The 25310-nt window shown below is 36.0% G+C and overlaps 1 protein-coding gene across 1 annotated transcript in view; it reads left to right on the forward strand.

The window, feature by feature from the left end:
* Nucleotides 1–25310, forward strand: part of SLC7A11 (solute carrier family 7 member 11) — a 79488-nt gene that overhangs the window by 23975 nt on the left and 30203 nt on the right. The window contains exon 6 of the mRNA XM_028102289.2: nt 4587–4631. Within this exon, the coding sequence (XP_027958090.1) occupies nt 4587–4631 (45 nt within the window). The remainder of the gene's footprint in view (nt 1–4586; nt 4632–25310) is intronic.

A 25310-nucleotide genomic window follows, 5' to 3' on the forward strand; every position in this document is an offset into this window, starting at 1 on the left:
TAAAAGCAGCGAGACCTTTGTCGATGGGGAGGCCTTGCTCTGTTAGTAATTCAACTTCGACATGGTGAATAGGAAAAAGACCCTGCCAAACCTTGGGTCTGAATAGAGTAGGCTTTTGGCTATGAGCAGTGCAGAACCTTTTTAGAATGATGAAAACTCCTTCACAGAAACATGATTAGGGGGAAAGAAATCATTAACCCAGCCAGGGCACAGAGTTGGGTCAGAGCAACTTTAATATTATTACCAGTGTCTGCATTCAGAGAGATATGTCTGCCAGTCTTCCTTGTGGCCCAAGGGAACTCAACCAATTTCAGTCCCATATCCTGATCCAAAGCTAAATATTGCTTTGTGGGGTTTTTTAAAACTGTGTAATAGAAAGTTTTTCTGTGTCTTTTTTCTCCCTTTTAAATCCGATCCTCGGTGGATTTAGTCTTTCTAAAGTACCTGCTGGGATTATTTGGTACCATTGTGTCAAATCTAATCTAAAGAATAAGCTTCTTTTTAAAATAATTCACATAGTTGGGTACTGGAATGCATTGCCAGCTTTGTGGTACTTTTTATACACAATTATGGAAAAGCTGAAACAATAGATCTTGTGAATATTCTCGAGAGGCCTTGAGGAGATGTAAAGCAAGGAGAATGCTATGGACTCATTGCTGGAGACTAGGAAAGCATAAAGGTGTATTTCCCACAGGATGTGAATGTTTGGACCAAAATAAGAAGCTTTCTCCTTCACACCCCCACCCTGCCCCAGGCCCTTTCCTTTTCTCTATTCTCTGGAGCTATGGCAAATATTTGAAATTGTGTTCCTTTTTTCACAAATATTTCCTTTCTTGCTGTAAACATTGTTGGAAAATACCAGTTTTTAAAACAACTATTAAGAAGGAGCTGGATATTTTTGACATGAGAAGCCTGGAAACGTGTGTGTGTGTGTGTGTGTGTGTGTGTGTGTGTGTGTGTGTTGGTTATTTTATATTTGGGTTTCTTTTCTTTCTTTCTTTCTTTCTTTCTTTCTTTCTTTCTTTCTTTCTTTCTTTCTTTCTTTCTTTCTTTCTTTCTTTCTTTCTTTCTTTCTTTCTTTCTTTCTTTCTTTCTTTCTTTCTTTCTTTCTTTCTTTCTTTTCTTTCTTTCTTTCTTTCTTTCTTTCTTTTTTCTGCAGGTTCTTCCTGTACTTCCCATTGCTTTGGCCTTATAACAAACACATGAAATCCCTCATAGTGCATATCCCAGATATAAGTATTGGTTGTTGCTTGCCTTCATGGTATAACTACAGCCTCTATTTTTAGAAGCTTACTTTCTAGTCATTAAAAAATAAACTTGACTGCTAACTTTTTAGATCACCTTTACTGCTACTGTTCTGTCAGCTATTAAAATGCTTCTACTTAAGACATAGTCCTTAAAATATTGGATGCCTTAACCTTGTTAAAAGATAAACTGAAGCATATTAAAATTTTTAAGAGTTTATTTGAGCAAAAGTTGATTTGAATCAGGCAGCATTTAATCTAGCAGATAGAAAGGAGCTCTGAGGAACTGCATAAAATGAGACTTTTATAGGCAGAAGGGAGCAGGAACAAAGAACTTAGTGTAGGCAAAAAAACAGGTTGGTTTTTGCAAGGTTACTTTCATGTAAGCAATGGCAGGGATCTGTCAGGAAGATTACCTAACTAGTACCAATCAAGTGATTCCTGATTGGTTTAAAATTCCCTTACTGGGAGAGCAGAAACTATAATTATCTTGGTTTGGTGTTGTGGGGCTTAGCATAAGCAACTCCATTTTGGACTTGTTGTCTAGTTTTTGACAACCATGAACATCAACTTCGTAGTTGTGAATTTAGATGGGTTTTTATAAAGATGAGATAAGACAGGTTTCTCTTTCTTATATTAAGTTATGAGATACTTTAAGTATATTAAAGCTGTTGGGCTAATATTTTAGCCATTTGGTTTTAAGTAATAGAAAAATTTGTACTTACAGACCCAAGATTCTGTGTACCTATATAATGGCTGTTTTGCCTTCTGCAGAAAAATAAGAGAGCAGAAGAGTGTTTTGAAAATATGACTTTTTATTTTGTGGAAATGACCTAAGCCTATCAGATGAAGAGATAGACATGTCTTTGTCTTTATATGTTTAGCTCTCCCATTATGATCCCTTGGTTTTCCCATCTTCACAATTCGGTTATCTATGTATGCTTATTTGAGGATGGAGTTTACCTCAGTTGTACATCTTGGAACCTGGAAAAAGAACTATATGTTGCCTAACTGAACATAATAAAAAAATTATAAGGGCTTTAAAGAGTCTTGAGCAGTCCCTTTCGATTGGAAAAATAAGGGTACAAGGTGGTAGACATTTTCTGGGTGGGATAAGTAGAGTCACAGAGTAAAAGAAAGGAATCTGAATTTCTCTAGGGCCATAACTTTAGGGTAATATTTGTAATCCTATGAAACTTGAAAGTGAAATATTGTATGCCTAGAATGCTTTTTGTCATGTGAGGGACCCAGAAAAGTGTTCAGAACTTGGGAAAACTTCATAGTCTTGTGACTTGAGGTTATTTGGATGGGCATATACCAGAAAACAGTGAATGGAAAGGAAGACATGCAAATTGAGAATCTATTATCTTTGATACCATTGTCAGTTCCTACTTGCCCTTTTGTGTTTATATATGGCCAACTCCCTAAAACTGTGAAATGCTATTGTCATACATTTCTTGCCCTATAAGCTTTGATTGACTTGCCAACACCACTAAAATCTGGATTCCTGGAAGCCAAAGCCATCTGGTACTTAAATTCTGTTCTTGCGGTGCCTGGGCGGCTCAGTCGTTAAGCGTCTGCCTTCGGCTCAGGTCATGATCCCGGGGTCCTGGGATCGAGCCCCGCATCGGGCTCCCTGCTCAGCAGGAAGCCTGCTTCTCCCCCTTTCCCACTCCCCCTGCTTATGTTCCCTCTCTCGCTGTGTTTCTCTCTGTCAAATAAATAAATAAAATCTTTAAAAAAAAATAAATAAATTCTGTTCTTACTGCTCCTGTCACACTTTGCAGTGCAAAATAGTAAACTGTTGCTCACACCCCCGTGCTCGTGCAGGGTACTCAGTCTGGACTGTCCTTCACCACTTCACTAGGGCTCGATGTTGAGCATTTCTGAAGACTCCACTTGGGTGATGCCTTCTCTAGAAAACCTTCCTGACTTGCCAGTCTGGGTTAGGCTTTGTCCCTGGCTCCCACTGTCCTTGTATATGGTCCAGCACTGACGCCTGTGCTCTGTCACACTATTCTATCGGCCATTCTATAAACCATGGGCTCCTTGAGGAGAAGTACTGTGGGTTTCCCACTTTGTTTTCCCCACTCACTGAAACATGATAATCTCCTATATTGCTGGGAGTGCAAAAACGGGAAAAAATTGTTTGACAGTAAATGTACATCTACCCCATGACCCAGTGATCATATTCTGAGTATATGCTGAAGAGAAATGATTGTGTGGGCCCCCAAAAAACATGTACAGGCATATTTATGATATCTATTATAACAGCTGTAAGTTGAAAGTAATCTGAAACCATCAACAGTAGAAAGTATGGTGTAATAAAATGAACAATATCAATAAAAACAATGAATTATTGCTACATATAACAGCATGGATGAGACTCACAAAAAAAAAGTCCAGAAAGAAAAGCCAGATGCACAAAAAAATAATTATTGTATAATAGTGATACAAGCAAATATTAGTCTATTGTGGGTTTTTTTTTAAGATTTTATTTATTTATTAGAAGAGAGAGACCACAAGTAGGTAGAGAGGCAGGCAGACGGAAAGAGAGAAGCAGATTCCACGCTGAGCAGGTACCCCAATGCGGGGCTTGATCCCAGGACCCTGGGATCATGACCTGAGCCCAAGGGAGACACTTAACCAAATGAGCCACCCAGGCACCCCAGTGTTAGTCTATTTTGATCAAACAAGTAAAACTAATCAGAGGTGATAATAGAATAACAGTTGCCTTTACAAGAGAATGGTATTGACTGGAAAGGGCCATAAGGGAACTTTCTAGGGTTCTAGGACTGTTTTATCTCTTGATCTTTTCGTTGGTTCCATGGGTGTATAAATATGTAAAAATTCATCAAGTTGTTGATTAAGATTTGTGCACTTTACTGTTCATATGGTATACCTCTATAAAAATGTTAAAAAATAAAAAAATAACTCTGTACATATGGTTTAATAGAAAAATGATCTATGGGAACTTGGATTGTTGGAGATTTTTATCTTACAGTAAGTATTTGTTTTTAAATTTTTTTTTAAAGATTTTATTTATTTAATTGACGGAGAGAGAGAGAGAGAGACAGCGTGAGAGGGAACTCAAACAGGGGCAGTAGGAGAGGGAGAAGCAGGTTTCCCGCTGAGCAGGGAGCCCAATGCGGGGCTCAATCCCAGGACCCTGGGATCATGACCTGAGCCGAAGGCAGTTGCTTAACCAACTGAGCCACCCAGGCGCCCCTGTTTTTAAATTTTTTATAATTCTGAGTTTGATTATAAATGTTTAAGAATTGACATTTTGTGTTATAATCGTAAAATATATTGATAATATATAACTCATTTATATCTTTTTAGGTTCTATCTCAACTTTGTTACTGAAGAAGTGGAAAATCCTGAAAAGTAAGTGGCCATATTTACTCTGAAATATTTATGAGGAATAAAATGTAACGTTATACAATTGAAAAAGCAGACCTAAAGAAGCTCCTCAGTAGGGGCTAATTACCTTGATCCTTATACTCCTCCTCATTTTCTTAGGCAGATAAAATTTATTTGAATTTATTATAAATTAGATGTAAATAACTTTAGTATCTATTCCACATTCAACATGAAATTATCTGATAACCTGACAGTATAAAATACTAAAGTTTTATTTTAAGTAATCCATTTCGTAAAAGCCTGCATACAACTTACCATGGACTTTCAGCTGCCCACAGATGTTCCATAAGACATGAACTCTTTCTAATAATTCATGTGAGTTTTTTGGTAACTATTCAATTAAAGAGAATAATGCAATTAATGAACAGTTAGTTATGAAAGCTGAGAAGTAACTGCAGAATACTATAAAAACTTGTAAATTTTAGTAGCTGGATGATTGCTTTTACTTTTTGTTCCTAGGTAATACTTTTGATGATTAGGTAATTTGATGATGATTTACATAATGTTCCTAAATTGAATTATTTTTAACTCAGGACTTAGATAAGTGAATTTTGTGGTTTCCATAAAAACGTTTGACTTTCTACAGGAAAGCAACATAATCTATGGGCAGAAGAGGGAAATTTTAAGAAATGCCATGTAAGATATGGACTGAATTATTAAGTAATTTAACTCATCTGGCATTCATTAAACTTCTACCGTGTTTTAACCAATGTGCTAGGAACTTCTTACATGATGAATAAAGCTTGTATTTACGATTTTATGGTCTAGTCAGTTAATCAAATGTGTAAACAAATGAAAGTAGCATAGTATGATGCCATAATAGATTATTTACTCAATTTGACAGAGAGTAAAGGAGGAAATACTTAACTCTGTCTAGGGAGATGTGCTTATTATGTAGGGTCTCAAATGATGAACAGGTATTTTTAGGTAAAAAAGAGTGAGAAAGAGTGAGAGTGAGAGAGAGAAGGAAAAAGGGGGAAAGACATCCAAGAAACAAAACATGTACAAAGGTGAGCAAAGGTGAGTCAGTATGAAATTGCCTAAGTATCAGAGAATAAGCTCAAATGTTCACAATTCACATTAAGGTAAACAAAGAAATTCTGGCACTGAGTATATCGGGAGGGAGATAGTAAGCCGATTAGATCTGGCCACGTAGTGGGGTTGTCAGAATTTTGAACACGCAAAACAGCAATCGGGGTTAAAATGATGTGTCATACTATCTGATTCAACTGTTATGCAAATCAATATGTAATTTAAACATGTGAAAAAGTTATTTTATTGAGAAATATGAGAAATTTATGACAGCACTTTCATATTTATAACTGGAATTGTGGTAGAGAACATACATTTACCAGGAACTCATTTCTTCTAGCATTACTTTGAAATGATAAGCCACTTTGTGACTCCAAATCTATTGATTACAGAGATAAATAGGTTGCCCTGTTTTTACTGTTTTTGAGAATAGTGTGTAAGTGGTAACACAGAGAACATATTGCTCTTACTAGGTTTATATATGTAAAATATGTATTGAATTTCCATTGTATAAAAGAGATATCTATGGTTTATGTCTTTTAAGTCTAAAGACCCTTTAGAGAGCCCAGTTACTAAAAATCTAGTATCAGAAATATTTCTTAGGGAAAAAAAAAGGCAAGGTGTAGGTTTGTGGATAGGACCTATAGTGTGACATTTGTTATATGGTACATCAGTGGTATAGATACAGTTCAGATTCTCTTGTAATGGTGTTTAACAGTTTAAGTGTGGTTTTATTTGCTGTATATATAATACTATTGTGTATATTAAGCATATTTTGAAATTATTTATGCCATGATTACCTTGATCTGAATTTCTGATGCATTCTATTGAAAAAGTATGCCATTCAAGATTTTCTCTCTCTCTTTCTTTCTTAATTTAAGGGTCTTAGTTTTACACATTGATAATGTCCATGATTCAGTATGTACAACTACTAAAGAACAGTTTTGTATTGATTTGGTGTTTTGTTGTTTTTGTTGCAGAGAAGTTTCCTCATCTCAAAAAAGTGAGAATAATTATAGCACTTACCTCATTGGGTGGTGGTAATGAGTTAATATGCATAAAGTGCCTATATTAGTGACCGTACTTTTTAATCTCTACATAATTGGTTGTTTTTACTGTAATTATATTCTGATTTTAAGAACAACATAAAGTATTACTCATATTAGAGTATTTCCTCGGTTACAGTATCCTAAGCCATTCTCTTTCTTCAGTATTTCTGAAAGAAATATGAAAAATTATTTCACACCATACTGAAGCCTGTTCCATAAACTTTCAGCACTGAAATTGAATATCCATTTTATGATCTCTCCTCTTCTTGTGTACAGATTTCATTTAATTTTTTATATTCAGAGAAAGTAAACTAGTATTTTAAGGGAAAAACATAGGATAGAAGAGTTTCATAATAATTTAAAAGTAACTGTCAAAACTGATTTAGACTGATTATTATCACTGGGTATGTCAGACAAAATATTTTCATTTTCTGGCAATCATGATTCTGTAAATGTCATTAAATATTTCTAAATACTTTTTTTTTCAGTTTAACTCTTTTATTTATTTATTTATTTATTTATTTATTTATTTGTTTGTTTGTTTTAATACCCATCACCAGGCTAACCCATCCCCCTACCCCCCTCCCCTCCAGAACCCTCAGTTTGTTTTTCAGAGTCTACCATCTCTCATGGTTCGTCTCCCCATCCGACTTACTCCCCTTCATTCTTCCCCTCCTGCTATCTTCTTCTTTTTCTTTTTTCTTAACATATGTTGCATTATTTTAATTTGATATTTTAAGGTCTTAAACTAAGGAACTCTCAGGAGAGATTAAGTAAGAATCTATGGAATTTTAGGTCAAGATAATTAGTAACTGCTAAGTCTTAAGTTGAAGAAAGAAACCTCTGGTACTTTTTTGTTCTGCTATACTAGGGTACTTAAGTATCCAATTTTTGCCTAGAAGATTCTGTGTAAAACTTAGGTTACATGTTTGTTTTCTCAAAATCAGAATATAAGAAATCCACAAAATCCCCTTAATGGAAAGCAAAGACTAAATTTGTACTGTGTACTTATCAACCAAAGAAATTCAAGGTTTTAAGCAACTTATTCAGTGTCTTAATTTTAAAAACAGCATTTCCCTATAACGTTGACAATCAGTCCAGGTCTTTTAAAACTAAATCTTATTTTTTAAACACAAGGAACAATTTGGGAAATATTTATGGTTGAACATAGAGAACAGATGGTAAAGTTATGTGAACCTCGTCCAGATGTGTAATTTGTATTATTTTGTAGGTAGATATAGCTCCAAAATATCTTTAGTTACAAGGGAGAATAATTATAATTCCGTCTCCTTTGTGACATGCCAAGATAAATGTGTTTCCCAATCAGTCATGGGTGCATGTGTCCAGGTGTGCTGCAACGGGTAACTTTCTGGCAGCTGGTGAAATGAATCATCGGCTGAACATACAACACCTTTTACTATCCCCCTCCACCTAGGCAATAAAATTTTGCTAAAATTGTGACCTAATAGAAAAAGTGATCATTAATTTAGATCACTGAAAATAACAATGTGATTTAAAATATACAGAATGTAGAATAAGGTTTCATGATCACAATTGACTATCCTTTACATATAATTTAATTTCGGTGGAAATCTTTCAAATTACCTAATGTCACTCTATGGAGTAATTTCGGAAGTGCTGTTATGAGCATGACTTATAGTACAGTTCTCTAAGTGTTAAAACAAGTGAGAGGTAAACTGGGAGATTAATGGAATCAAAATAACTAGCTCCTGACTTCTTTCTTGTATTATGTCTCACTTTCTCTTTAAAGCTTGTAAAGCACTAATCCTAAAAATTGGGGTAAAATTCCGGCTATATGATTACATTTATAATGCTAAAAATGTTCCCAGTGTCTTTTTATAATGTTTTCTTCTCTAAGAGTAGTTTTGGATCTAAGGAAGTATCAATCCTTTAAGAGGCACTTAATATATTTATGTAAAATGACAGTAATTATTGTGGAAATTTTTGTAACATTTTGTAATTATCTATAGCATGGTGGCTGACTCCGTAAGAGCAAAAATAGTATTCTGAGAAGCAAGAATGTCCGAAGTTTGGACCATGAAGGTGATAGAATCCCAAAGAATATCTGAATGTCCCCCCATCAAATGAAATGCCTAGTAGTAGTAAGGATGGCTAATGTGTACCTTCGTTTTTAAACACCGAAGTGTTTTTCTTCGCAAATATAATGAGTTTTGCCTTATGACATTACTTGTGTGGAGACTGTGCAATCTATCATTGTTCCCAAAGTTACACAGTGCAAAGAACATATCATTGAGATGTATAATGTTTGTAATCCTGCTCTTCAATTGATCAATCATGTCTTGTGTTGAGGAAAGCCAAGAAATGAATTGCTTTACTTTGACCTTGGGGGTCTGAGATTAGTCGGTTTGTCTATTAGACTTGTTCCAGTGTTCTTCTCACTTCATTTATTCCCTCTGTCTTCAAGAGTTGGAAATAGTCGACTTGGTGGAAGTCAGTAAAGCTTGATATCATCAGTCATTTTTAAAGAACAGGCTATCAACATGGTCTGAATAATCAACTTTAATAGAAGGTTTAAATAATCAGAGTGTCATGTTTAATTAATACTTTGCCTACTTCCAATTTATATTAATTGATGCCTGAAAGTCATCACACCTTGTACCAACGATAACTTGGAAGAAGAGAAACTTGGCTTGGGGAAGATGCCCAAAGACCTTTATTTAGGGCAGTGTGATCGATCAGACTGGTTCATAAATGGTCCATGATCACGTTATTTGCGTTCAGTTCAGATATTGCCATCTTAAATTCTTATGTGTTTCTATCCTTATTGATTGATATTAAGTCAGTGTAAAGGCATTTCTTAATAACATTATACTGTTTTATAAGGCCTATTGCTTACAGGACATGTAAAACTGTTAACCTGATTAAAAACACAGCAGAACAAACCAATCTAAAAATCTTGCCCGAATGTTCTATAGCTAAGTTGCATGACAGAACATTAAAGGTTGATTTGAGGTCTTTTATTTTGCATTTTGGCATTTTAAGGATCCAGTTTTCTATGAGAGACAAATCTTCATCTTTATCTACTTTGTAGCTTTCTAGCTTAGCCGTTGCTGGAAAATAGCATATAATGTCACGAGTATATAAATGTGTAGATTACAGCACTACTATGAGTTGTGATTTTTTTATTACAAAGCAATGTTATCTGCATTCTTAGAATATTTCTGAAGTTTATTTGACAAATACTCAAGTGATATATGTTCTTAAGGAATGTAAACTAATTTCCACAGAGAATTAGCTCACTGCAAATAAATGCATATAAAAAATCTGGATTATTAAGCAGAATTAATTTGTAAAAGTATTTGCTGAATGAATTTCTTCAAAATGATGTCTCCTAATTGGGTTAACTTATAAAAAATTTTTAAAGATTTTATTTATTTGAGAGAGAGTGAGATATAGTGAGAGAGAGCACGAGCAGCAGGGGGAGAGGGAGGAGCAGGCTCCCCGCGGAGCAGGGTGCCCGATGCAGGGCTCTGTCCCAGGACCCTGGGATCATGACCCGAGCCGAAGGCAGACGCTTAACCGATTGTCACCCAGGCGCCCCTAAAATTGAATTTATACCCAAGTTACAAAGATTACTTTGGCATAATGAAGTATCTCTTTATTAATGACAATAAGGAATTGTTAGAATTATCTTAATATGTGACAATGCTTCTCTTCAATCATTGAAATAATTGATGCCTAAACTAAAATCATTCTATTTTGTGCATTTCTTCTGGAAATATAAGTAAAAAGTTTGGTATATCCTTTTTTAAATATATTTCAAAATATGTATATAATCATACTGGTTGAGCCACTGATATCACAGAGAAGAGATGATTCTATGTTCAAAGAACAAGGTCACCAAGTTACTCTTCCTGGCTTTGCTTAGTCTAAAAATTTCTCAGTGATGGAACATGTGGTTGATGTACCCTGGGATCAAAATTCTTGCATTTCTCAGCTTCACATATGCATAAAAAATACATTTGGCTCAAACACAGTTTGTTCATGTAAAGTTGAAGTGTCAAATAAGTGGTGCAGAAATTATAGGATTATATTATAATATTTTATCAGGCAGTAATAGAAGAAGACAGATATTAATCCTTCAAGTGCTTTGTGGAAGCCATTTAGTTTAGTTTTTTTTTTTTTTTTTTTTTAAGGATTCTGACCCCATTAGGTGGCAAAAATTTGAAGGTCAATGCTTTTGACTGTTTTACATCCTTTCATATTACTTGTTGCTAAATTTTAATTTTAATTTTATTGAAGTTTATATTTTGAGTTTAGAATCATGAACTAATGTTTTAGGTGAAGTACAAGTGGCTGATTTAAATTTACCCTATGTTTCTGTTTCCTTTAGTTATTCATAAAATAAGAGACCAGAAATGGTATAATGAGTGGAATCAAAAAATTTCAGAATTAGGAGGGCTCTTGGACACTGTGTAATCAAGCTCTCCATCAGAGGCATGAATCACCTCTATAATATCTTTAAACAGATGTAACTCATATAAAATAAAATGAGAAACCGACTATACCTATTGTGAACTGGGCTACCAATATTTTTTCCTTTCACATGTTGATTAGCAGCCTGCTAATTTCTGTGACCATTTCAAGCTTTGATAAATTGTTGGTGGGTAGTATAAAGAGGGTAGGGCAGACGTTTTGACTGTAACAGGTACAACCCAATGAAAAATTAAATGACACACATCAGAGGTTACAGAGTTAGAATTCTTTTATCTGAAAGGAAATACCTTTTGCAATCAGATGTAAATGTCAGTCATTAGATTGTCTCCTGCTTTTGAGTTCACAGTTTAGTGACTCCCTTATCCATATTCTCATTTATGCAAATAAGCTACTTTTCTCTGTGCCTGGATTTGAATGTTAATGATCTTACCCCAAAAAGTAGCTGGACAGATAAGTTTTACATTCTGGGGTATACTTGGTGAAAAACTTCTTAGACCACTGATATCTTGTCTGTGGTCTGCTGCTTGGCATTTATTCAGATTCAGTGTTGTTTAAAATTCACAAAAATAGGATATCCCATGTTGTTCTTTATGCACAGAGACAAAATGTGTCCAGGCCATTGTATTTACACTGGCCATACACTGTCATAATTTTGATAATTTTACTCTAGTCATAATCAAACATTGACTCAGCTTATCGATCTACTCAGGAAAATGAGTAACTTTTGAATTTGTATAGGCACAAGCTAAAACTGTATTACCAATGTAAACATCTAAAATGAAGCAAATGAAGTTGAGACTTCCCAGTGAAGAAAGATTTCCTTCACTTTTAAATGAACTGTGAAAATATTTACTTACTGAGTCTTTGAAAATAGCACCAGTTTAGGAAATCAAAATTCTAAGACTATCTCCTCTTTAAGTAGCTATTTGACCTTGGGCAGGCCTCTAAGTTGCTTCTGAATCTTTGTTTATCAGTCTTAAATGGAGGGTGTTAATTCCCATATTAGAGTTCTCGTGGGGTTGTGAGGATAAAATATGTGAAATTCAAAAATGTTAATGAGCTCGACAAGTAATATACAAACGGTTGCCATCTGCAACCCAAACCTATATTCTTGAAAGATTAGAATATTTCATAATTTTTGAAAAAAATTAGAGGATTAGCATAATTGTTTTATGAACAGGGGTGCCTTTTCTACACAAATGACCTATTAATCAGCTTGAAAAGTTGTTCTGCATCATCAGCAAAGTACCCAATTATTAGTAGATAAAAGGTTCAAAAGATGATGAGAACTGCTTTTTATTTAGTAGTCTCTAATCTCCCTTAGGTAGCAATATGCTCACGCATCATAATCAGGATAAATTTCTTGGCAGGTTTTTTTTTTCCTTTTAAACCAAATATTTGTATGCCCACACCCATACTGTCACCAGCACACTGTGGGCTGATGGTGCTGATATCATGGATGGACTATTTGTACTTCCAGTGCAGTCACTTATTTTTAGGTTTACTCTCTCACCAAGAAACTCCTTTATGAAATTTGACAAACAAGGGTTTGATCTGAGTGACTGGCATCATGTATTTAAATTTTTATTCTAATTTCCAGAAGAGAAGCTATTGAATTGGTATAAAACAGGAGAACACAAGTATTAGTTTACCCCCCAAATGTTTTTTTAATGAATTTTTGCCTAACTGAAAAATGCATAGCCTTTATTAAAAATATAAATTGTATTTGTTATCTTAGTAATAGATGGATTACAAAGTAACACTTCAGATTATTTTTCAATAATATGATGTATATTATTTCCATTGTTTTTTTTTAACGTGGGGCCCAAACTCATGACCCCAAGATCAAGAGTTGGATGCTGTACCCACTGAGCCAGCCAGGTGCCCTTATTTCCATTCTTCAGTTGAGAAAGTTAAAGCTCATAGAAGTGAAGTAATTTTTCATGGCTGTGTAATTAGTGAGAAGATTAGGATTATAATCCATGTTTGACATAGTGCATGGACTGTTTGTTTTCAGAGAGCTTGTACCCTTTCCAGCATGCCAACTGGTCTCTTTTAAGAGGCAAAGCAGAAGTGACTCATGTGTGTACAAGGTGTTGTAATGGCTAAGAAAGTAACTTTGCGGTGGAAGAGGAAGTTGGAAGAAAAGTAGGATTTACAAAGGCAGAAGAGAGAAGTCAAGCCATCTCAATGGGGAATGGGCATACACAAAGTCCTAGTTTCAAGGAATAATGTATAGATTGCTCTAGCTTCAGCAAAGGATTGTAAAGAAGAGGGGAAGGCAAAATGGTAGTAAGATGTGGATGCTGATATGGGGTGAGCCTCCATTATAAGAATTTTGGACCTGAGCCAGTAGCCAATGGGATAGGGTGAGTGGGGGTGTGTAGCAAGTTTTGGGTATATATGAAATGGTGGTTAGGGAAGATGTACCTGATGGCAGGTTCAGTGGGTTTTCCTTTTGTGACATATGTACAGTTTAAAGAGAGTTATAATCCACGAAGTCACATTTCAGGCTTCTTTTATACGTTTATTATCAATAACAGCAAATGTCTTTGAAAAGTTAATTGCCTTCTGGACCTGAACATTACTACAGTCAGACATGGTGACAAATAATGTGGCAGAAAATTCTGGCAAATAGCATCATAATGGCCACATTGTCCCAACTCAAAGATAGGAACTAAACTGCTTAGAGAAAATGGATGAGTCAACCTGGTGTTTACCTACTCTCTTAAAAAATAGAGTTGTCCTTTTTTTTTTTTAATGAAAAAGATGGAATAATTTATTCTCTATTCCAGAGGAAGAGCAAATGAGATCAATTTAAATGAGAAGAAAGTTCATTTTAAGATAAAATTATATTCAAAAGTATTGAAACAAGAAAAATCTCAAAATAGAGATAAAAGAAATGATCATTTAGCCATGATTCTTTAGATACTTAGGTGGAAAAATGAGGCAGACCATTGCTTAAGCTTGCTTCTAATTCTATAATATTTTGGTTCTATTTTTAAGTTAGTGAATATATGGGAACCAACGTGGGGAATCACGTACTACACCACAGGTCTGTGTTACTGGAGAGAGGTGTCACATGCTAGGAAGATAAAGGAAACCCTTGCTTAAATTGTAAGGTCAAATAGAATCCTGAGTCAAAGTTTGGAAATATTTCAAATAAGATGTGTCAATGATCTGGCTTTCAAACATTTGGTATTCTAGGAAAGGGCGAGTTAAGGAGGGGACGGAGACAGCAATGTCAGTACAGGGGAAGATTTGGGCTGGAAAGCAGCGGGTACCACCAAGCACAGTGAGACTCACATTGGTTTTGTGGAAAGAGCTCTGTGCCTGGAGTCATGTGACTAAGAACTTCCAGTTCTGGAAATATGTAATTCTGTGACCATAGCTATATCCTTTAATCCTCTCTGAGCCTCCAATTTCTCAGCTGTGGAAATGGAATGGTAGAGTATCAAATTCTGAGTTTCCTTTCAACTCTAGTATGTTCTATGATTCTTACAGATGACATGGAAGTACCTCGTTTAACATGAAGATATCATTTGGGAATATGGCCAACGGTGAGAAACATAGGCAGGAGATCTGTCTCAGGAAGAAAAACAGACCCAGAGAAAGGGATTTTGCAGCCAGTTTCTAGATATCATGATGATTGGGAGATTAGGTAGGACTAAAACTTTATGAGTTATTTCAGGAAATGATAAGAAGTCTGAATGGACAAATGGGGAAAGGGGAAACAAAACCAGAGCGATACCCTACCACATGGGAACTTAATTATTAGATCCTGACATTCTACTGTCATGGTCATTCTTTTAGGGAATAGATAGCAAAGGGTGTGATAATGTCTCTAAATTTCTAAATTCTTTCAGTTTTCATGTTACCCATGTGTACAAATAGTTCTCCACCCATTCACCTTCTTCCATTCACACATTGGCATGCTGGCCTAGTTTATTAGACTAACTACCTATTACAAATAAAAAACACAGTGGACTTGACCTTGAGAAAATATGTCACAAAAGCCTGAGATTTTTGAGTTGGGAAGGAAGTAGCCGTCAAATTTTCTATCCCTTTCATTGTAAAGATAAAGAACTGAAGCCAGAGAGATGGATTGATTTGTCTATATTTACATTTGTTTATATTTAAAATAACTGATCCCTTTCTAGTCCTCTTTTCAAACACATAGCGTTGTTGAATACAAATCTAAGAGTGATGGATATGGCAAGATTTTAGCCTCGAAATTAGCTGGGGGGAAGAATGTAATCATTAGGAGTGACTGTATGTTATTTGAGATTGGAACGAAATGGCTTTTAAAAATGTATAAAAGCATTAACATTTGCCTGCATTTGACTTTCTAAAGCTGTTTTCAAACACATAATGAAAGGGGTCCTAGGCTAGCTGAATTAAATAATCTATTTCAGGTTGTTTATTGAAGGTCATTTGGTTACATGATTAAAACAGAAACTTTATGACTAGGAAATGCTGAAATGCTAGGATATTGTAAGGAAATAGTTGCTTTTTATTTTCTCTAAGATTTTTACTAACACACTGATTCTCAAAATAGTTCTGATATCTCTTTGGGGGGACAATATTTAATTTTTCTGTATTGATATTATCAAACAATCAAGATCTCACTTGCCATATTCTGGCCTGGGGCAAGCAAAAGAGAAATTGATATAAAAGACACGGTTAATTTTGTTTTGAGCCAGAAAATGAGAAAAGAAATGAGTGAGATAGATTGCAAGAGGAGGTCATGCTTATAAACTACTGATTTGTAGCTGCTCGGGGTCTGGTGGAAGAAAGGGTAAATGTGTTTTAAATGTATGTAAGTGTTTTGCTATTTGATCCTCTTCATGCCATGGCCTCTGGCCAAGGAGAGGCAATCAGTGGCAAGTGCTGGAAGAAGACAATGGCCTGTTGAACTCAGCGATGTCCGGAGCCCTTTGTCTTTTTGTCGAGCCACAACCTGAACTCTGAACTGCAGTGAGGGAGACAGCTTCAGCCTGGGTATGGAGGTGCTTTTCAACCTTCAAGTTTCTGATGCAAGTCCTCTTCTCCAAAAGACAGGGCTACTTCTGCTCCTGTTGTTGTCATTTCTTTTTTTTTTTTTTTAAGATTTTTTATTTATTTGTTTGAGAGAGGGTAAGACAAAGTGCACAAGCTGGAGGGGAGAGACAGAGGGAGAAGCAGACTCCCTGCTGAGCAGGGAGCCCGATACAGGGCTGGATCCTAGGACCCTGAGATCATGACCTGAGCTGAAGGCAGATGCTTAACCGACTGAGCCACCCAGGTGCCTGTGTTGTTGCCATTTCTAAGGCAGCTCCCTGCAGACTTCCCTCACCTCTGAGCCCGGGCTTTCCAGCTCCATAGCTCAGATCAGGGGGCACCCGGGAGCACAAGACAGCCTGACGATCTCCCGCTCCTATTTCTCCTAAAAGACACATCTTGTTTATGCCATTTTTAAGTGGCTAGGATGCAAATTTCCACCTAGCAGTTATGGTCAAATGATCCATTTAATCAAGTTCTAGAAAGGAAAACTTCTATGTTTTCTAGACCCTGCTAGAAAAAGTAATCGTAAAACTTTACGATTTTCATAGTATTTTCATTAACAGTAGGGGGTCTTCCCCCTTTTATTTTAATAAAGTAGTAGTCAAATTTTAAAATACCAAAAACTATGTAGAAGAAAATTACAATCACCTGTTGTCTCATAATCACATCACATAGAAGCCCCGTTACTCTTTTGATGTTTTGCTTTCTCCCCGCGGTGTGCAATGTGCCTGTGTTTGTGCTTTGCTCATATGTATTGCATTATATTACTTGAGCTAAATGTACGTATGCATTTTTCATCGTCACTTTGGCATTACATTATGGGTTTAATTGTTTATGTGTTGGCTGTTTCCCCTATGAGGGCCTGGGCCTCCTTCTGTGTCATTCATTGCTCTATCCCCAGCAGCTCAAGGGCAACCATGTAGTCTATCCTGCCATCCAGATTTGTTGTATCTTAAGCTCAGCTCTAGCACTTTTTATTCATCTAGATCTATACTGCTTTTCTCACTTAACATCATTTCATTAGATTTTCCTGGATCTTGTGAATCTTAGCAACACCGTTTGTAATGGTGATACAGTATTTCACTGGGTAGGTATACCAGCATTTACTCATTTTTCTGTTAGGCATTGAAAATGTTTCCAGTTTCTTTTAGTGTAATAATGCTGTGTTATACATTTGATAGATAAATCTTTGTACATATTCAATTATTTTCTTAGGAAGATTGCTGGAAGAGAATTACTATGTCAAAGGCAATAGACTTTTAAAAAGTCTCTCTTTGTATTACCAAGATGCTTTCCAAAGCATGTACATTGGTTTCCTCACTCAGTAGCAATACTTAAGAATACTTAATCAGCATTGAGTGTCATTATTTACAAAAATCTTTGTTAATTTGTTAATTGAAAAGCAAAAATTATACCTCATTGTTTTAAATTGCATTTTTAAAATCACATATGAGGCTTAATACTTTCCCCATGTTTAGTAGCTGTATGTGGTTGACATTTTGGGGCATGAATATTTGTGATTCAACACAATTCTTTGTATATTATGGGTGCTAATTCTTTATTATATTGATTGCCAAATTCTATCACAGTTTTTCATGTAACTAAATTTTCTTTATGATTTAGCTCATAGAACTTTGAATTTATATATCATAATTTAATTAAATATTTAAGTTTGTTACATTTAAATGTAAGTTTTAAAAATATTTCTGTGTATTGCTTTTCTGTCATAAATCTTTTTACATCCCTAGATCATTTAAATATCACTCATATTTTCTGTTTGTTTGTTTATTTGTTCCTGATTTCTTTTTGACATTAAGCTTTTTCACTTATGTGGAATGGATTTCTTTTAGCATGATATAACGTAGGCTTTTGATTCCCCTCCAATTTTTCAATATCCCAGCATTTGTTGAACAGTCATATTACCCCCTAGTTTATGATATTTACTTACTTAGTTTATAACATTAACTCATAAATTATGACAGTTGTTATATACTAAGTTGTATTTTGAGGTAATTTATTCTGCTTGACTTATCTTTCTATTGATACATCAGCCAATTACTATATAATTTTTATTGAAAGTTTTAATATTCTTTCTTATCTGGACAGAAAGATGGCCTTACTTATTACTTTTTCTCTCTGAATAAATAAATATTCAGTATAACATATTTGGAGGGAGGCAGTTTCTACTCTTGGCTTTTCATGAATAGGGAGAAAAACTGTATAATGCTTTGAAATTTAACACTCACAGTTTTTCAAATTATCTTGGTAGTATTATCTTGCAGTAGAATCTGCCCTATATAAAGATATATTCTATATGTATGGCTAAATCCTTTATGGTCCATACATTTCCTTTCCTGTATCCTATAGTTAATTATTAACTTGTTTTCTTCTCTTTCTTCTTTCACATTTTGAAAATACTAATTAAAGTAACCTACAAGGTACCTGTCATTGATACTAGTCTCTTTTCCCCTTTATGCCTTTCTTTTTTAATCCCTGAACCTTTCTAACGGAGCACAATTTATAATGATTTTCTGTTTCCCAGAATATTTTTTTAACAAAACACCAAATGGTGTTATTAATGGAAATATCAATGGAAACATGCAAAAAATATTTCCTTATGATCCTTATAATTGTTGAAACTGCCCTTTTAGGGATCAAACATAAATGAAGTTAATTATTTTATATATATATATATTTATACATTATATATATTGTATTATATCATATTATATTTGAACCAGTTGAATTTATATTCCTGATAAAAAATCCTTTACCAAGTACATTATAAACATGGTAATAAACACAGTTCCTAAGCAAACATACATTAGAAAGAATAAGATATTTTTTCCTTGACACCTTTCTTATATATGAACCAAGTATCTGTTGGAAAATATTCGAGTCACATTTTTATACATCTTTTAGGTGTTTACTCCTTTTTGTTTTTTACAGAAGGAGAATGGCAATGTTGGAATATTTCATTACTAGCCTCTGTTTTCTTACGGTGGTTCCCGTTCACTTGGTATATTCTAAATTTATGCGTAAAATTCAACACAAAACCACAATTGAGTTGCTGTCTCAAATCTAACAGTCAATCGGGAAGCTCAGGGTTTTGACCAGGACTGTGAGTTGGCTGCCTTAGTGTATTTAGAAATGAGTTTTCCTCGAGCCCCTTTGCCTTCCTCACTGACGTCGGTTCAGTCTGCGGTCCATTTCCATTGGCTGCTTCATCTTGATTGCGAGGCCTGATCCCTCCCACAGTTCGAACACCCTGTTTGTTTGTTCTGCCGACACCCCACTGATGGCCGCCAGCCGGTCGTGCCGTGCTGTGTTTGTGTTTTATGGGGAAGTGTTCATGTGTGGTTGCTGTGTTTGATATTAAATCTGAGATGAACTTCAGGAGGTTTCCTGCTTTTTATTAAAAATGATTTTGGCTAGGGGCTGTGTTATCCTGTTCATAAATCAGACGTTCTGAGATTTAATAATTTAGAATTCTCATGAGGATTTGGTGGAATAAACATTTCTTTTCTCAGTTAAAGCTGCCTCTTAACTTTTTTTTCTTTTTTCCTCTTCATAGCTTCCATTTATTTATTTTTTAAAAGTCTTCTTTTGGAAGGTTTGTGCAGATCTGTCTCATGGCTGTGAAAACAATGTAAAAGAAAGTCAAAATGATAGCTTCGTTTGGTTGAAGTAATTTAAATTTGGTAACTTTTTTTTAAAGATTTTATTTATTTATTTGAGAGAGAGAGAGAATGAGAGATAGAGAGCACGAGAGGGAAGAGGGTCAGAGGGAGAAGCAGACTCCCTGCTGAGCAGGGAGCCCGATGCGGGACTCGATCCCGGGACTCGATCCCGGGACTCCATCCCGGGACTCCAGGATCATGACCTGAGCCGAAGGCAGTCGCTCAACCAACTGAGCCACCCAGGTGCCCCTAAATTTGGTAACTTTTATGAGTCCTCCCATCACTATTGCAAACAAGTTTCTATTTTAAAATTTTCTTAAATCCCATGTTATATCTTTCAAATTAGTCCTCTTGTCTCCCTACTTTAATGAACCACGTGTCCTAGAAATAAAAGATTGATAAAAAGAAAAAAACAACAACCAGAAGCCAAGGAGGCCGGGAACTCTTTCCATATGTGGTTATAAGCTACATGAAAAGCAGAGGTATCTTTGAGGGTAACAAAGAGTCCTGTCAACTCCTCTCAAAAATGTTTGCACTACAGATTTAAAGGAAATACTTTGAGGGCACTTTATAATGCTCAGTGAATGGCCTTAAGTTCTTTGTAAAATTTGGTGAGTATGAATAGATGTAAATGACAAATGATAATATTACTACAAATGTCCTCCTAAAATTCAGGTGATTTTTTAAAAAGATATTTGCAATACAGTTTTGATAAAAGCTGAGGCATAAAATATAGTGACTTGCAAAGACATTGCATGAGTGTCTCTGATAAAATGGTCTTGTAGTGTGGCCTTCCAGAGGTCTGACCTGATCTACCGATACCATTTTAGAATCTGGAAGAATGGACAGCCACTTTTCCTTTAAGTGATCTTTAGTAATGATCATTTTTTTTTCAGCCAGGGTGATACTTTGAAGTTGTAATGATAGAAGGTGCTTTGATGGGCTGGCATTCCTGGTCGAGGATAGAATCATAATCTCCAGAGCCCAGGAGAAGAGATTGTAAAGTCAGCATCCTATTCCTTCCTCCGAATGACAGGACAAGGCAATGGCAGGCATTTCCTAGGAATGCTCTGGTACACGAGCAAGTGCTCCACGGAGTTTTTAAAGTATTCTGTCAAACAATCTTTATGGATTAGCTCTATTTGCTAAAGTGGTTGAATAATAAACTTTCAGGTAAAATAGATTTTAGACTCTATTCATTCAATACCCTTTTTAATTTAATTATTTTTATTTATTTATTTTTTAAAGATTTTATTTATTCATTTGACAGAGAGAGACACAGCGAGAGCAGGAACACATGCAGGGGGAGTGGGAGAGGGAGAAGCAGGCTTGCCGGCGGGCAGGGAGCCCGATGCAGGGCTCGATCCCAGGACCCTGGGAACCTGACCTGAGCCGAAGGCAGACCCTTAACGACTGAGCCACCCAGGCGCCCCAATACCCTTTTTAAAAAAAGATTTATTTACTTATTTGAGAGAGAGAGAGAGAGAGCGAGTGCACACACGTGTAAGTTTGCATGTGTGTGAGTCATGGGTGGAGCAGAGGGAGAGAATCTCAAGAAGACTCCCTGCTGAGCATGGAGACGGACCTGGAGCTCAATGTCAGGACCCGTGAGATCATGACCTGAACCGAGACCAAGAGTCCGAGGCTCACCTGACTGAGCCACCCAGGTGCCCCAATTCAATACCCCTTTTAGCTGATAAGGAAGTTTAAACCTAGAGAGATCCAGTGATCTTGAGTCCCTGCAAGTGACTGGAATGTGAGCAGATCCAGCCTTCGGATTGGGGTCCAGAACATTTTTCAAAACTCTATGAACTTAAGACAAAATCAAAAGCAAAACTCTAGAGAAAAGATGTTGCGAAAAGACAATTTACAACTGGGATGGTGTATATATATATATATATGTACACACACACACACACATATACCAATATTTATATTGGTATTAGGATTTGGGGAATGGGGCTGAGAGAAGTATGAAGGAGAGGGGGAATTAAAAGATGGGCAAATGTGAGGACTGCTTCTGTTTTCCTAGTCCCTCAGTCACTGCACAGTGTATCTGACTTGAGAAAATTATTCTTAGAGAGAGACTTGCCTATGAATCCTTGTAGCCTAAGAAAGGGCATTAGTAATTATAAACTATAGCACAAAAGCTTATTGTTCAGAGGGTTTAACTTTTGAGCCAAAAGATAAAAGATCACAGAATTTCCGTTTCTGCTGTGAGTATGAATCTCTGTGAATGGACAGCCTGGAGAGCAGAGGGACGGCTTGCAGGAGGTTCTGCCATTCTCTGGGCCTTTGTGACCTTTTTGGGGAGTTGTGAACTGTTCCAATCAGGAGTCTGCATCATCACTTTCTTGACAGTGACATATCACCTCTCTCAACCGGCAAGGTGCTTGGCCCATCAACTCTATGTCTTCTCATTGTTGCCTTTCTCTACTGCTTCATCAGCCTGCTGTGTCATGTTCTCTGTGGTCCTGCCATATGGATTTACCACGTACTGAAGCCGGGCCGTAACTCTTGGCTCGTCTATCAACTTTGAACCTTTCCTACTAAGAATGACCCTATGAATAGGGAGTATAAATAGGGACTTGTTGCAGTAAAAAACATTATTTTCAACTTTATAGGGTCAAATATATACATACATACTTGTATAATCATTCATATATAGCTACTTTATGAAACGAATTCATGTATTTTCAAAACCGTACTTTAGGAAGCCAGTATTGGGTCCAAAAAATAATCTGAAGACATAATTCAACATGTAGAATGTAGAGCAGTGATTTTAAAACTATTCAAAAGCCTCACTTGTGTGGCAGAATATCAGTGCATAAAACAAATAAGAGAGGACGGATTTGGTTGAAGTGCGTGAGAAGAGGGTGGTTTGTAATCTTGCCAATTGTCCAGTTTCTGTTCCGATTCCCAGAGCACCCAACTGGGAAATCACTTGTCTATATGACCACCAGATATCGAAGTAAAATTATTACTAATAATTAGATTTGTCGTTGTTGGTCAGAAATGTCGAAGGCAATTTTTGGTGGTAGGAGCAGTAGTTTATTCGTCATGGCTGAACGTCTCCATGTTTACCTATTCCATTTCTTATCATGTGGCTGATCAGAAATGTGCCTGGACCTGATTTATGCATGTGTAGTAGGAGAAATGTTGTCTCTTCCTTCCAAGATAGTGCTTATGGCCTGAGGGAATTTTGACTCTAATTCTCATTTACTATGCCAGAGTGGGTATATTTATTTTACGTGGCCTTGTTCTTGGCATAAAAGTATATTTATGTAACATTGCATTGTGTATTATTATATGTCCTTGGTCAAAACAAGAAGCGATTGTGCTTTGATCTTTGTTGGATTGGTGGCAATTGTTAGAAGTGCAGGAGATTTTGTATTTTAAAGTGGCAAACAAGGGGCTCTATCTTTGCTCTGTTTCTGGGAAGTCTGAATAATGACTAACTTTTACTATTCTCAGAAGTGAATGTTTTCATTTGGCTTTTGTAATTTGGGACATTGTTTTAAGAATTTTATATCATATACTGGTCTCTTATAAAACAATAAATACAGGATAAAATTTAATGAGGACCCATTTCAACTCTTATATAAACTAATTAATTGAGATCTTGATATAATGAGGCCTTTTATTCTATTAGTTAGGATAACACTGACTGCTACAGCAGACAAACTGCAAGTTTTCAATGGCTTTAAACAATCAAAAATTTAATTTTTAAATCATGTAACAGTCCAGTGTTGGTGTACCTGGCTAACTGGTGGGCCCTCCTCCACATGTTGATTCTGTGACCTAGAGTCCTTCCATAGCGTGACTTTGCTACTCTGTAGATCCTCTGCAACAGCTCTCAGTTAGGCAAAGGGGTTGACAGGCGGCCCACTTCTTATCCAACTGGGCCTTTAACTGCCACATCAGTTGACATCAAGGATAAGTCACCTTCTCACCTAAATACAAGATAGTCTGGCAAACATGGCCCATGTGAGCAGCTCTTCTCAGGAACAATTTATACTGTGGAAAGAGGTACGCAAAGTGTGGTAGGTAGTTAATGTTTCAGCCATATATCTGAATTTTAGGGACTCTGTTACAAAGAATGGCTCACTGAGATGTTGCATTATTGTAGTGTACATCAGGCCAAGTCCTGAGGAAAATAATGAAATTTTAAAAGGCATATGGTAAAAATAGTGTAACAAAAATAAGAACTGAACATCGGGGTGAAATTCATTGTTATTAAAATATTTTATCTTTCCAGTTATTTAATTGCTAACATTTATTGGAAACCAATAATGTTTTTGTGTGTTCAAAATTGCCTACTAATATCTTTATGTTTATCCATGATAAATATGAATCATTGTAATATATCTGGAAAACATACTCTAAATCTCTAGAACATGAGAAAAAGTGAGATGTAGCCCATGGTTTGTTTTTTTTTTTTGAGTAAAATTCAAGCAAATGAAAATTTACTTTCAAGATTAATTTTATTTAGTGATGGATTTATTTTAATAGGATAAAAATAAGTATTTTGGGGGATTAAACGCTTATACTAACGCTTCTGATTGCTTCTCACCCTCTGTTTCTGAATTGTAAGTTTCCATCTCAGTTCTTTGTTCTCTTTGGTGTTGTCGTACCTACTTCCCTCCTTACGTTCTCCCACGAGACGCCTTCAGCCCGGCAGTCTTTTAATCTGTGTCTGTTCATTTCTTACATCTCTCTGCAGGTCTTTCTGTCTTCTCTTTCTGTTTACGGACTTCTTCATCTGTGGACAACGGAGAATGGTGAGATTTAGATTAGACCTGAGCGGTATTGAAATTTAAAATGTTTCAGTGGAAACATCCATAGCCTTGCGGTGATCCTGAGGAGCAGAGGGCTGGTGTTTAATGCCTGAAATCAGTGGGATCACTGTGTACCTTTATGTGACACTCTGCTGGTCACATCTCTGTGTTCATCCTTGGCCCAGAAATTGTCATTAAGTCAGAAATGAATATGATTCGTCCCTCTTGCTACATTTTTTTTCTTTTAGTGACAGCCTACACATTTCCCTCAGCTACTTGCCATGTCTCCTCAAGTACATTTCTTTTATGTTATTAACAGCCCAACTCCCACTCGCCGTGGGTAGCTAGAGATGTAGTGATAGCACTAAATGACAGTGAGGCAAAAATCACTGAAAAGGTACAAAGGAATCTGTGATTCCAGCCATCTGTAATCTAATTGTTTCAAGTCTGGAAAACTATTAAAAACACTTTTTTGTAATTCAATCCCTGCTAGAAATGTCAGAAATGACATAGCCAGATAGGATGATTCTGTGCCCAGGGCTCTCTGGAGCGTTTGGTATGAGCAAGAGTCAGGGAAAGTAT

Source organism: Eumetopias jubatus, unplaced genomic scaffold (assembly GCF_037043125.1).
Source record: "Eumetopias jubatus isolate StellerSeaLion01/CBP00866 unplaced genomic scaffold, mEumJub1_p1.0 scaffold_2, whole genome shotgun sequence".
NCBI lineage: Eukaryota > Metazoa > Chordata > Mammalia > Carnivora > Otariidae > Eumetopias > Eumetopias jubatus.